Genomic DNA, 13,416 nt, shown 5'->3' on the forward strand with positions numbered 1-13,416 from the left:
CCTGCAGTGAAAGGGAAAATCGGTGACTGGAGTCTGTGACTCGGAATGAGATGTGACTGTCCCAGAGCTGGAGGGGGCGGGGGGGGAGGACGGGGGAGGAAGGGGGCAGGGTGTCACCTGGCGCCCCGCAGTCGCAACACACGTCATTGCCCGTCATCCTCTGCACTTCGGAGATGATCTCCTTGGTCAGTTCTTGGACTATGTTATTTTCCCCGGTATTGTCGTCCCCCTTAAATGCATTGTTTAAAGCCTCTTCTTTGCTATTCTGCAGCACAGACATCCATCTAGAAAAACAAGAGATAGTGTGTTAAATCCCCGAGGACTGTGAGGTCCCAGCCCCAAGGCCCACCTCCAAGGAACTTACATTTGACATTCCTGCTCGTCCTCCGCTTGGAAGTGGTACGTCCTGTCATCTGCACGGCAAGAGGAGTTTCGTCAGTTGTGAGTCCGCACAGTAATCCACACACAATTCCAGCAGAAAGTGGTTTATAATTAACCTTGGGTATAACCGCAACTCTCTGCTAGGAAATGAACCATCTGTAGACAACTGAGCCCTCCCTCATGTCCTTCCATGCCTTGCTTGCCCTTGCTGTGGGGGATTGTGGCTTTGTCATCCAAATTCACAAACCTGCCCTGTCCTCCATTCCAGTTCATAAAGACATGAAGCTTCCCCAAACCGAAGCTATTCAGGGATGGAAACCATCAACATCTTTTCAAAAGCTTTGCTTTTTTTAACTTGCTACAAAGTTGGCCCCCCCAAAAGTAATTGTTACAGCCCTTTGAATAATAAAAGCCTGTCCTAATGAGTATCTGAGATATTTTCTGGCCTTCTTAGAAAAAGATGAGACGTTCTAGCAGGCTGTGGGAGTGCTGTGTTACAGGGCGAAGCAGGAGGAACAGCCAGGTGATGATGGGACACAAGATTTTAGGCTCACACACAGTCGTGTGCACACACAGCAGTGTCTACAAGGCTTGTGCCAGACTGCTGACCCCCGTGCACGGAGCACAGAGGAGGAGCATGGGATGTGCTCTTCCTGCCAAAAGCGCAGAACCTCAGTCCAACTGTGGGAGAACATCGGAGAAACCCAAGTTGAGGGACATTTCAAAACTGATCAATCTTCTTCAAAACAAGTATCAAGGTCACTGGAAGACCAGGAGAGGCTCTGGCACTGCTACAGCCTGTAGCAGACAAAGATGAAGTAAAAACCAACCGCGGACTCCTGCAGCGAGTCCCGGAGCACCAGTGGAAATGCGGTACCATGTGAGAAAGACCCCTCGTGAACAGCATCACCAATGTTGATTTCTGGGTTCATGGGTGGTACACGTGGTGGGTAACACGTACTGTATACTACTAGACAAGCCACTGGGGGGCTGGTGAGGGATATACAGAGATTCTGTCTACAATCAGTCCAAAACAAAACCAAAAAGGAAAATTAAATTTAAAACCAAACAGAATGAAAAAAGGGAGGAGACCCAACTTCTCCAGACAGCAGAGCAGAAGAACCCTCCGTGCCCCTTCGAAGGAGCTCACACGTCTTCCAGCAGTGGTCTTCATACCCCCAGAAGCGCGCTGGTCCTGAGCGCGGCTCCCGGATTGCTGGCTGGAGGGACACAGAGGCCCAGGGAGGGTAAGTGGCAAAGACAAACACAGCTGACGGCAGGGGAATCAGGTTTTCGACTCATGGTTCCATTCGCTTCTTCCCATCCTGTTCCATTTTTTTTCTGACACGAAGGGGGAACAGAACTATACCCTTGCTACACCCCCACCCTGTCACAGAGGAGAGGGATGGGACTTAAGAGAACAGTTTCAGGCTCAGAAAAATGAACCGAGTTTCCTGATTCAGATGTTAGAGGTTGAGCCATGCTGAACTGCCAGTGCTGGAAAGGGGAGCAATACCCCTTTGATGGCTCCCACCTTCCGCCAGAGCCACACCCCACACTGAGCGCCTCTCACGGGTCTCGGGAAGCGGTGCTGATGGCGGGCAGTGCCAGAGGCATGTCTCTCACTGAGCCATCTCTCGGGCAGACCAGGCTCAGCTCAAGGAGGAGAATCAAAGGGGCAAGGGGAGCAGCCCATTTCCTTTGGCCAATTCTATATTCTGACATGTGAGGAGCGGATGAAATGCTCTGTGAAAACTTCCAAGTAAGAATTCCCTCCTACAGACACTCTCGAGATGCTCATAAATTCAAGAATAGTTTCTAGCAGCTTCAACTCTGAGAGAGAAGAAGCAAGAGAAGATGGTAGCTGGGGGCTGGGAAGGGCTGCCTCTCTGCCTGAGGCTCCGGCTCCAAATGGCCACATGCCCAGTGTGTGGACCTGGAAAGTAACCGGCTCCTGGTGGGTCCGTCCTATTCAAGACGCTGACCTAGGTCACCTCCAAATTCTCCTGCACCTTCCATCCTGCCAAGGGTGACTGTGTGATTGAGGACAGTGGGGCAGGACTTGAATTTGCAAAGGATGGGGTCGATCTGAGGGCAAGAGAGCTGGACAAGCTCCCAAAGGGCCAACCTTGCCACAGAAATGCCCTCCTTGAGAAGCCCAGGCCCATTTATAGCGGGCTCCGAGTGGGGAATGTCTGCTGGGGGAAGAATGGTAACGGAGGGCCCTGCAGGGAACCAACTGAAGCCAGCTGTCAGTCTTCTACTCTCCTGGGCTCCCTGGGTCATTTCAGCTTCCCGGGGAGGGGGTGACTCTGGGGCCCTGAGAGACCCACAGCTGAGGTATCTTCCTCGCCGCCCATCATGCAGCTTGACCTTTATTTCTCCAACCACCCAACTGTTTAAAGAGTTCAAACGTTGGGGCGCCTGGGTGGCACAGCGGTTAAGCGTCTGCCTTAGGCTCAGGGCATGATCCCGGCATTATGGGATTGAGCCCCACATCAGGCTCCTCTGCTAGGAGCCTGCTTCTTCCTCTCCCACTCCCCCTGCTTGTGTTCCCTCTCTCGCTGGCTGTGTCTATCGCTGTCAAATAAATAAATAAAAAATCTAAAAAAATTAAAAAAATAAAAAATAAAGAGCTCAAATGCATCTTCGTGCTACGTGTCCCACTAGCCTGGCCAGCAGGCGGGGGAGGAACGGAGAGGGTGACAGCCTCATTTCCTGAGTCAGGCACGATCAGACATGGCCCCGAGCCCCAACCTTCTCCGGATGCTCAACAAATCAGGGCTTCACCACTTGGCAGTGTTCCTCTGGAGGACTCGTGGCCGGTTTTCAGGCTTCTCTCTGACAACCAAACCCACACAGTGCTGTGACAAAGCATTTTCACCACAACTACTCCTAGGAGAGTAACACCTTTTGAAAACTAGGATGAAAAATTCGTAGGATTGGGATTCACTCTACCCACTAAAGGACAGTGGGAAGAAGAGGAAACAAGAGCTTTTTTTCTCAAAGACTGACAATGGACTGTAGCAAATTTAGAAAAGTGCCTCAAACTGAATTCAGGGAGCCCTTCTGGGTATCAGAGGCAGGAAGCCCTTGCCCGAAGATATTTATTAAGCATTAACTAGTAGAGCAAAGATACTGATGGAATCTTGGCAAATGTTGGCCTGCCAGAGCGTCACACGAAACCAGATTTACACAGGCCCGCCTTCGCACATGTCCAAGGAATGCAATAATCCACGCTTGGTAGGGAGCGAGGCACACTTACATCTACTGACCCTCCTTAGTGCCTGACCAGAAATTAAAAACGTGTAGACCGGGGGGTGCTTTGGGTTGTTTACAAGTGTGAAATAAATGCCTCTGTGCATCTCACGGGGGCCCCCACAGGGGTGCTGGAGGGACCGGGGCGAATGGAGGGAAGTGTTCACATCTGCCTCCCCGTGTGCGTGCAGCTCAGGCAAGCTTTGTTAACTACTAAGCACCCATCAGGTCTTGAAGGGTGACACACTGCTTATCATGGGTTATTGCTTCAGAAAAAGGAATGGCCTAAAGCTTCCAAGTGGTCCCCAGCCACTTGCTGACATCGGCTTATGCCATCAAGTTCTCTCCCTTCACATAAAACTCTATCGTTCTCCAGAGGCAGGTAACCCCAGAAGCGATCCTATTTTATTTTATTATATTTGTTTATTTTAGAGAGAGAGAGAGAGTGCTCAGGGGAATGGGGAGAGGGAGAGAAAGAATCTCAAGCAGACTCCCCACTGAGTGTGGAGCCTGACGTGAGGCTCGATCTCCTAACTCTGAGATCATGATCTGAGCTGAGTTCAGGAGGTGGACACTCCACCCACTGAGCCACCCAGGGGCCCCACATTCCCAGCTGTAAACTATGGTCAGTCCTGCATGTTTGCACTGTTTTGTGTAAATGAAGGATCTGAGAGCAGAGAGGGGTAAACACATTTGTGGCCCTCACTAGACCGAGTAGGGACACAGGGTTTGAAGCAGGATAAAGTTAATTTTTATTTTACAAATTAGTCTAGAATCTAAAGGACAGAACAACACCCAAACCCTTTACATACATCACACTGCTCAAGGCTCTCCTCCAACTTAGGACAGCACGCATTACCACGGGGACAACGGGGTACGAGGGTGAACAGCCATGGGCCTCCGTCTCCTCGCCCAGAGAAGTGGAGGTGGGAATAATTACCTCATAAGCTTGCTGTGAGCAATAAATCATATAGGAAATAACTCCTAGTCCTCGATAATATAATCCAACAGACATCTTAAAAAGCAGCCATGTCATGCTCTGGATACTGAGCCAATCAAGACCGTGTGCTCATCTTCCTAAAACACACAGTCTAGACTTTTCCTCTATAAACACAATTCTTGTGCCTAAATCCCTTGTGACCTCCTTCTGAAAGGGGATCTGGCCCTTTCCTTCCCCCAAACTATAACCCTGCCACCTGAAAGTACCATGAACAAAGGCCAATCTTGTTTCCATGAAGACACACTAGTCCTTTCCTTTCTTCTTAGGGATGCTGAGTAGACACTCATCACAACAGATGGTTCTGTGGTGATTCTTTTGTGTATGCCACAAAAAAGAAAAGCACACAAAAGCAGAAAGACAAATTCTGTGGTGGGGAAATCAAAACAATTTCAAAAAACGAAAGTTGCCAGAGCTCTGCTGGGGACCTTACACGTTAGTTGTGCAACATTTCTAACACCACCCAAACCATGGAAGCTTTGACAACAGAATCATCCTTTTTTATAGTTAAGTGAGGAGATTTTAGGCTTGAGGGGCTGATCTAGGATAATCTCCTTATTTACGGGGGCCCACGAGGAGAGCAGGGCCACCCTCAGCGTCAGTTCCTAAACTGGAGGGACCAGTAAGCAAACAATTATGAGTGGAAAGAGAAAGCATGTATGTCACTTGAAACAAAGGCATTTCTCCTTGACAATTAATACTTTGAAATGGGATTGATGCCATAGCAGAGAGCTGAAAATCATTTCTCTGTAGCATAGCACCTAAGAAATAAACTTACGTGAAATAAGGTCAAAACACTTTTTCTCCTCGGGGTTGGTCTTCACTTGGCAGGTTAATAGGTTGAGTTTCGCAGGAGGCCGGTTAGCCTGTTTAAAAACAGAGAAACAGGGAGATGTGTGGGAAGGAAGGGAAAATCATATGGTATCATTTCTCATTAAAATACAACAAGAACATGGGGCACCTGGGTGGCTCAGTCTGTTAAGCGTCTGCCTTCAGGTCAGGTCATGATCTCAGGGTCCTGGGATGGAGCCCTGCATCTGGCTCTGCACCCAGCAGGGAGCCTGCTTGTCCTTCTGCCCCTCCCCCTGCTCCTGTTCTCACTCTCTCTCAAATAAATAAAATCTTAAAAAAAAAAATACAGCAAGAACAGGGTTTCCACTAGTTTGCAAAGATAGCTTGCAGAAGGCAGATTTTATGTAGGAAGGCACGATACAGCATGTCCTTAAATCTCAGCTCCCCGGAAGGCAGCTGCCACCTCCTGTGAGGGACACTTGGTGGCTCCCACAGCCACCCGGCCAGGGGGCAAGCGATGCTGCCCTTGAGGTCGATGGCAGTGGGCTCCCTGAGATCAATATGCTCCACAGCTAATGCTCTGAGACACTCTGTCCCAATGCCTGCTGATGACACAGATGGTTGGCTGGGTGACTTGGGCACCCAGCTCAATTTCTGGTGATTTTAGAAGTGTTTTCCTGAGTGTAAACACTTACTTCCAAGGAAAGAAATCTCATAGCACAAAAATGACAGAAATTATTTTCCCTACTTTTTGAAGTCACAAGAGATAACAGACTGATAATCCTAAATGCTATCCATTTGTCATTTAAGTTTTAACAAAACCCATCTCATTCACATAAGTACCCCAAATCCCCCCAACAGAGCAGCAACAAAAGATCACAATACATCTTTGTCAAAGAGATGTCAAAATGGGTATTTTATTACCATTTCAAAAGCCACCATAATTAGTCCAGAAAGGCAAAGATCAAAAGATAACATAATTTTAGGGAAAAAAAATTTTAATGGTAAAATGTCTTTCAGAAATCTTAGAGAAGTCTCCAAATATGAATGGGCTTATCTTACCCACCTCCCAAGCTGCCGAAGGAAAAGAGCAAATAAAATGCCATATACTTCAACCTCTTATTCACCCTACCTGCGGCCACCGGCCGTGTTACAGCTGTGACAGCTTGGATTTGGGATTCACTGAGAAACACACAGATGCGCGTCCACACCTGGGCAGACCTGTGAGACCTTCATTCATTTATAGACCCCTTTCCACTAAACTCACAGAGTAGGGGTAAGGGAGCTTCGTCTCTGTTAAAATAGGACGGATCCTTGCAATGTGAACAGTTTGGGTTTGATAAAAGGAAGGGGGGATAAGAAGAAGTTGGGTAAACAGGGTGGACCAGACTCTCCTGGTCTGTGGTCATGTTGGGCTCATCTGTTATATGAAATTCACTGGATATTCTCCACAGTCACAGATGCCTCACAGAATCCTTGGACCAACAGAGATCAGTATTAAAAGACTTCAAGCTCTATCCAGTCTTGCAAACTTTGACAATTCCGAGTGAAAGGACCATCAATCCAATTTTGGATCTTTACCAACAGAATTACCTGGCTCATCCAGGAACCGGTATACTGAATGCTATATTTCCACAGCGCCAAGCAGGAGACCACACCATGATGCAACCACGTACCTTACCACACAAAGCAGGTGTCTACCCATTACCTCCTGTGACCACACCACTATACATATGCATCTAGGGGCCGTTCCTGGCCTACGTCCAAACTGCCGGTGTTCACCGAGTCTTCGGCACAGGAGCAGTAAGAGGGGTCGGTGTACACCGAAACACTTTCATGCACAAGAAGACAATTCTGAATAATAAGGGTAGCTACATTCACTCAAGCTATTAATAACCACCACCACCATCATAATTATTATGATTTGCCTATAGAGGCAGGTACTGTTCTAAGAGTTCTTAATAAAATAACTCATTTAATTCTCCTAACTGACCTTTGAGGTAGGAACTGCACCAGTTTTATAGATAAAAATACTGGCCCAGATAGCCTAAATAATGTGGTGGTTCTTATAGAGCTTGGGAGCAGTGAAGCAACGTTTGAGCCAAGCAGCCTGGCCTCGGAGCACAAGCTCTTAACTGCCGCTCACGGCTCTCCATGGAAGGCAGAGGCGTTGACCTGGGCATCTCTGTGCGTGTCTTTCAGTGCAGCACAGAAGCAGAACTGAATGAATACCACCCTCTAACTTGTATTCTCTCATTTTCCCTGTGCCACAGGGAAAGCTGCTCATTCTTACCGAGACAGCTACCATCAAACACAGACTGTCCTTCACAGTGTACAAAACACCACAAGACACGGGAAAATATTCAGGGCCTATATCTGAAGTAGGAATAATCACAAAGGCACAAATGTGGTTACACGTTAAAACTAACAGCTGTCAGAGTAGGTCCACAAAACTCAGAACGGCTGATATGCTGAAGATGTCAGCCTGTATGTTTTACATTAATAACTGTTTGCTATTTGTCCATCCAGATTAAGGAGTGGCTGACACCAAAGCTATAGGAAAAAATCTACGGGAGAAAATTTTTAAATAGAGAAAACTCTATCCTTTCAATTCCCTCGCCTGCTGCAATTTGGGGGAAATGGTGTCATCACTGAATTCAGCTATAGAACAGTTCTGCCTAATGCATCAGACACTAGTGCTCTTTGAGAGCTTAATCTGAAAAGCTCTGGCTTAATAAAAAGGAAGGAGTGGGAAAGAGATCTATAGATTTTGTGTTTGACTCAAGGCACTGATTATCAGAGCTCCTCTCATTTTAATAATGCCATTCTATTTTTTCCCCATTTCTCAGGCTTTTAATAGGAAGTCTGTATTCTTCATGACTGATGATCATTAAAAAAAAAAAAAAATGAGACTATGTAAGAACCAGGGGACATTTCTTCCAGTTTAAGAAGTCCCCAGTCTCTGGTAGTGTGGCAAAGTGATGCGCTTGGCAAAGATGTTACTCAATTAGTTATTTTGTCCCAAAGATCACTTCTTCCCAGGGCCAGAAAACACACTTAACCTTGGCTAATGGGGAATACCAACTATGGCTTTCACTGAATTCATCCGGATGTTACCACCGTCCCTCTGCTAGAATACAGAGCACAACAGTCTCCTTTCCCAAAGGCTGCCAGCTTCCGGGGAAGAAACTGGTTTTCCAAACGGTGCAAATACACCCCGTGCTTCCACAACGTAAAGATCTGATTCTCCACTGAGTGCCGGATACTGCTCTGAGATCCCCATTTACTCAATCAGGTCTTTGAATAATTGTCCTTTTCCCCCTGTTGGTAAATTAGCCTACTCAGGGAGATGCTGGCTACAAAGGTAAACTACAAAAGGAGCCAAATCCAAACAAAAGCAAACAAAGAGGCATCTCTCGAATCCCTTTCTCGGCAGAGGTTAATTCACATCACCACACGTGAACACTGTGCAGGTGCAGTGGCACGTGTGTGTGTGTGTGGGGGGGGATTTTCCTTCCAGAGCGTGCAGAATACACACAGAGGAAGGAGAAAAGGAGAGCTCTGTGGCGTATGCATAGCTCCTGCTTCAGTAACCCTCTGATTTTCCTGGCAAGGCAGAGGGCCAGAGGCAATGGCTGCTCCCGCAGCTCCCAGCCCAGGCTGCAAAGGGCAGGGTGAGTCATACGGAGCGCGCAGAGGCTCCCTAGACAGGGATCCCCCTAAACACAAAGCATTTATTAAATATGCAAGTTGGGTGACAAGGTGAGCTGTCAGTACGCTAGTAAAGCTAGCTATAACTGTACTATCTGCCAAAAACCGGAGCAACCCATCAACATTTAAAGGAAACGAGCCTCTGCATCTTCTAGAGAGAGGCTCAAGAATGGAAGTGATGGGAGCCCAAGTTTACACTGTGAGCAAAGGATTACTAGGCCTGTTTTCATTTCTGTCTTGGAGGGAGAACCACTCACTGGCTTAAGCCAAGGCTCTGGCTCTAGCAGAATGCTTTAATGAGGCAAATATACCAAATGACTTAAGAGCTGTAAACAGGCACCAAATGAAACTCAGTTCTACTCTGTGAAATTTTCTGCACGGAGGCAATAAACCTCAATTAAAACAAACGACTGAGTAGAAAACCATTTGAGAGCAGAGCACAGACTCACAGGTGTTTGGAGCAGGGAGGGAACCTGGCCATCATCCAGTCTGTGGTCTTAATTTTAAAGAGGCATGGTGTCTAAATAGATCGGCCTCCCTGAGTCTATAGCCCTCCTCCCCAACACACAGGCATAGGTCTATATGGAAAGAACATGATGTCAGGATCCAAACTGCATAGCCCCAGGAGTGATATGACCACAAAGGAGGCCAGTGAAGGCTGGATTTTAGAAAAGCGAAATGATCTCTATTTGCCCAGGCAAGAGACACATTCAATCCCCTAGGCCAAAGTTTCCTTGCGCATGAGTCATGAGAAGACCTGCTTCTCTGGAACCCACGTTGAGCTGTGCTCCTGCCTGGCTCTGCCTGTCACCAGGGGAACTGGTGGGAACAGGGGGCGGGAGGAGAGCGGATGACAAAGACTCCGGGTCATCTCCACTCCCACGCACTCACAGGACCGGGGCTGCTCATATGCGCAGAGTACCAAGTCTCCTGCTTGGGGAACAGAAATGCTGGCCACCATCAGTGTTCTCATTAGCCCCTAAAGAGCAACAACTCAGCCTTTAGACATTTTCAAAAAAGTCTACCAGCCTACGTGGTAGTTATCAGATTCTGTCAAACCAGGTAAGGCAACGATATGCCTAAGACGCCATGGGAAAAAGCACTGTGGTACGAAAGGCTGTGTTTGTAACTGTGGTTAAAATCCCTGGTCTGAAAGATAGATTAGTAAATCATTTTATTCAGATTGATTGGTTTTTCAATACGCTACACACACAGGCCTCCGTTTCTTGCCAGGACTCTTATACACAGGATGACAGAAAAAGGTCATGATTAAGGTTGGGCGCAGTGTGATGGAGTTCTAGAATAACGTGACTGAACTCTCTCTTCTCTTGGATTTCGGATTCCCAGAGTACTGACTGCTGAAACGCTTCCCCTTTAATGGAAAAGCAGGAATCTTCCCAAGCAGGACGTTCAATTTCCAGAAACAAAGACAGCTGGGAAGTGATGGGCTGTCTGTTTCTGGAAGCCACCAGCATCTAAATGAGGACCGACTGCCAGACCCGGTCAGGCAGTGAACGACACAAGGTTCTCCCCGGCTGGAGCAGCGTCAACAGGGGGCAGGTGCACCACATTCAGAAGGACCCCAGACTCGCTCTCCTAGGAGGGAGGTCTCTAAAAGTCGTTGTCAAGGGCAGACCGTGCCCAGTGGCTGGCGTCCCCCTCTTACCTCACCGCAGCAGCCCACAAGTTAAAAGACAATACTTACGGTGCCGTGGGATATGGTCAGGAAACCGTTTTTAACGGAACATTTCCTTTTCTGCCACACTTTTCGGATCCTTAAATAGGAAAAAGAAATAAGAGCTGAGCAATTTTGGATGCAGAAGATCCACACGCACGTACCCTCCAGCCACACGGCCACTTACCCGTCGCTCTTCTTGTACAGATTGCCGTTCCGCTCAGTCCCATGCTCTTTGTTTCCCTGAGGCTGATGTAAACTATAGGCTGTACTCTGGCGAATTTGTGAATCCTAAAAATGGTCGAGAAGTTGTTTTTAATCCTGTCCAGATTCCAAGCTTCAAAAAAGCCGTCCTTAAATTTTTTTTTTTAAATTAGAGAAATGTCACGTATCGGCACACCAAGAAAAATGGACATAAAAGTCATACCCAGGAATTTGTTAATGCCACCTGCGAGGCTGGAGAAGGAAATGTCAAACCAGCATCCCTCAACGGGCTGATGACAAATGAGCCATTTGGAAGTTACAGATTTTACTTAGTTATGAGCCTTAAGTCCCTGATAATGGCAAAGAGCTCCTGGTGTGGCAAAAGCAGCCCTCAAGAAGAAAGGTAACATATGTGTTAGCAAAGGCAGCACTTTAAAGCAAGAAAAATCCCCAAACAATGTTCCACCTCTCCCTTTTAGGTAAGTTACTTGAGCTCCCTGCCTCAGTTTCTTCCTTGGAAAATAGGAAAACAACACCCAGTAAAATGGTAACTATAGTAAGGTCTGAGTAAGAGAACACGTGTGAACACCCGGTACATAACAGGTGTTGAACAATCAACCCCTTCAACAATCAACCCCACCAACCCAGCAGAGGGGCCAAAGCACTGAGCCCAACTGCCTCAGCCTCAGGGTAGACCATCCACTCGGTCAGCGGAGAATCTGGTGGAGTCTACCACAACTGGAAACTCCAGGCTTCAGCTTCTTAAAGGCAAGGACTGTCAACGAAACCCTGGGCACCCAACGAGTGCTCAATAATTGAACAGATAATATCAGAAGCCCCACGCCGAGTGTGGGAAGGAGCTGTCCATACCAGCACTGGAAATTCTGGCAGACATAAGGAAACAGGAGGGAGCAAAACATGAACAGAGTTCACAGGCCAACTGTTTATTGAGAAGTTCCTATCAGCTCCATTTCATAACGGAGGAAATAGAAACATGATGAAAATAAGTGATTTACTTAAGATGCAGAGCCTGTTAGGGCCAGAGAGGAGAACGGAAGGGAATTCCACCTCCCCCTCGATGCTCCTTCCGTGTGCTCTCACCAGAGGATGTCCTGAGACACAGTCTCATCTCCATCATCCTTGGGGAAACAAGACACTGCCGAACAAAGAAAGAACTAATGCATGGCAGTTGATGTGATCCGAACCAAGAACACAAGTACTCTAGAAGTGAAGGGCCAAGTGGAGGAAGGCGCAGAAGTCTGGAGGGAGGGAGTTTTCAAGATGAAAGCAAGTAGAGGTGGAGAAGAAGGGGGAGGGTGTCCAATGCAGAGGGTCAGCACACAGAGGCATGGAGAGGAAAGCAGCAGCTGTGGTCATTCTCTACGGAAATCAGGACAGCTAGTGTAGCTAAGATAAAGTGGGCCAAGTGGTAGAAGGGACACACAGACTTGAGTCAGAGTTCTGACTACCTGAAGGCAACAGCAAGCCACCTGGCTTCTTGATAGTTTTAAAGTTTTTCAAGCATAATATTTTTAAATTTTGATGAAATTTATCTATTGTTTCTTTTATCATTTGTACTTTAGATGTCACATCTAAGAAACCATGGCTTACTTCAAAATCATGAAGATTTATACCTATGTTTTCTTCTAAGAATCTGACTTTCAGCTCTTACATTTAGGTCTCTGTTCCATTTTGAGTTAATTTTTGGTTATGGTGTGAGGTAGGGGTCCAAACTCATTCCTTTGCTTGTGGCTATCCAGTTGTCCCAGCACCACTTGTCGAAAAGACTATTCTCTCCTCACTGAATTGTCTAAGAACCCATGTTGAATAATCATATGTGTAAGGATTTATTTCTGGACTCCCAATTCTGTTTCACTGATCAGTAAGTCTATCCTTGTGGCAGTACCACACTGCCTCAATCATTACAGATTTGTGGTGAGTTCTGAAATCAGGAAGTGTGAGTCCTCCAACTTGTGTTCCTTTTCAAGGTTGTTTTGACTATTCTGGGTCTCCTGCATTTCCTTACGAGTTTTAGAATCAGCTTGTCAATTTCTGCAAAAAGAAAGGGGGGAATTTGATAGGGATGGTACTGAATCTGCAGATCAGTCTGGGGGCTGTGGCCATCTAAACAGTATTAAATCCTCCATTCCATGAACATGGTCTGCCTAACACAGGCTTTTGTTTCTTTGTTTGCTTTTTGTTTTAAAGCACTGACTTTTTTTTTAATTTATTTTTTTTTAAGATTTTATTTATTTATTCAACAGAGATAGAGACAGCCAGCGAGAGAGGGAACACAAGCAGGGGGAGTGGGAGAGGAAGAAGCAGGCTCACAGCAGAAGAGCCTGATGTGGGGCTCGATCCCATAACGCCGGGATCACGCCCTGAGCCGAAGGCAGAC

At 47.0% G+C, this 13,416-nt stretch overlaps 1 protein-coding gene across 4 annotated transcripts in view; it reads right to left on the reverse strand.

Annotated features, from left to right (window-relative positions):
- Nucleotides 1-13,416, reverse strand: part of ASAP2 (ArfGAP with SH3 domain, ankyrin repeat and PH domain 2) — a 167,876-nt gene that overhangs the window by 38,758 nt on the left and 115,702 nt on the right. For all 4 annotated transcript variants that reach the window (XM_048222891.2, XM_057309395.1, XM_048222890.2 and 1 more), the window contains exons 10-14: nucleotides 11,002-11,105; nucleotides 10,845-10,914; nucleotides 5,415-5,502; nucleotides 365-413; nucleotides 118-284 (exon numbers count right to left, since the gene is read on the reverse strand). In XM_048222891.2, the coding sequence (XP_048078848.1) occupies nucleotides 118-284; nucleotides 365-413; nucleotides 5,415-5,502; nucleotides 10,845-10,914; nucleotides 11,002-11,105 (478 nt within the window). The remainder of the gene's footprint in view (nucleotides 1-117; nucleotides 285-364; nucleotides 414-5,414; nucleotides 5,503-10,844; nucleotides 10,915-11,001; nucleotides 11,106-13,416) is intronic.

Source organism: Ursus arctos, unplaced genomic scaffold (genome assembly GCF_023065955.2).
Source record: "Ursus arctos isolate Adak ecotype North America unplaced genomic scaffold, UrsArc2.0 scaffold_8, whole genome shotgun sequence".
Classification (NCBI taxonomy): Eukaryota; Metazoa; Chordata; class Mammalia; order Carnivora; family Ursidae; genus Ursus; species Ursus arctos.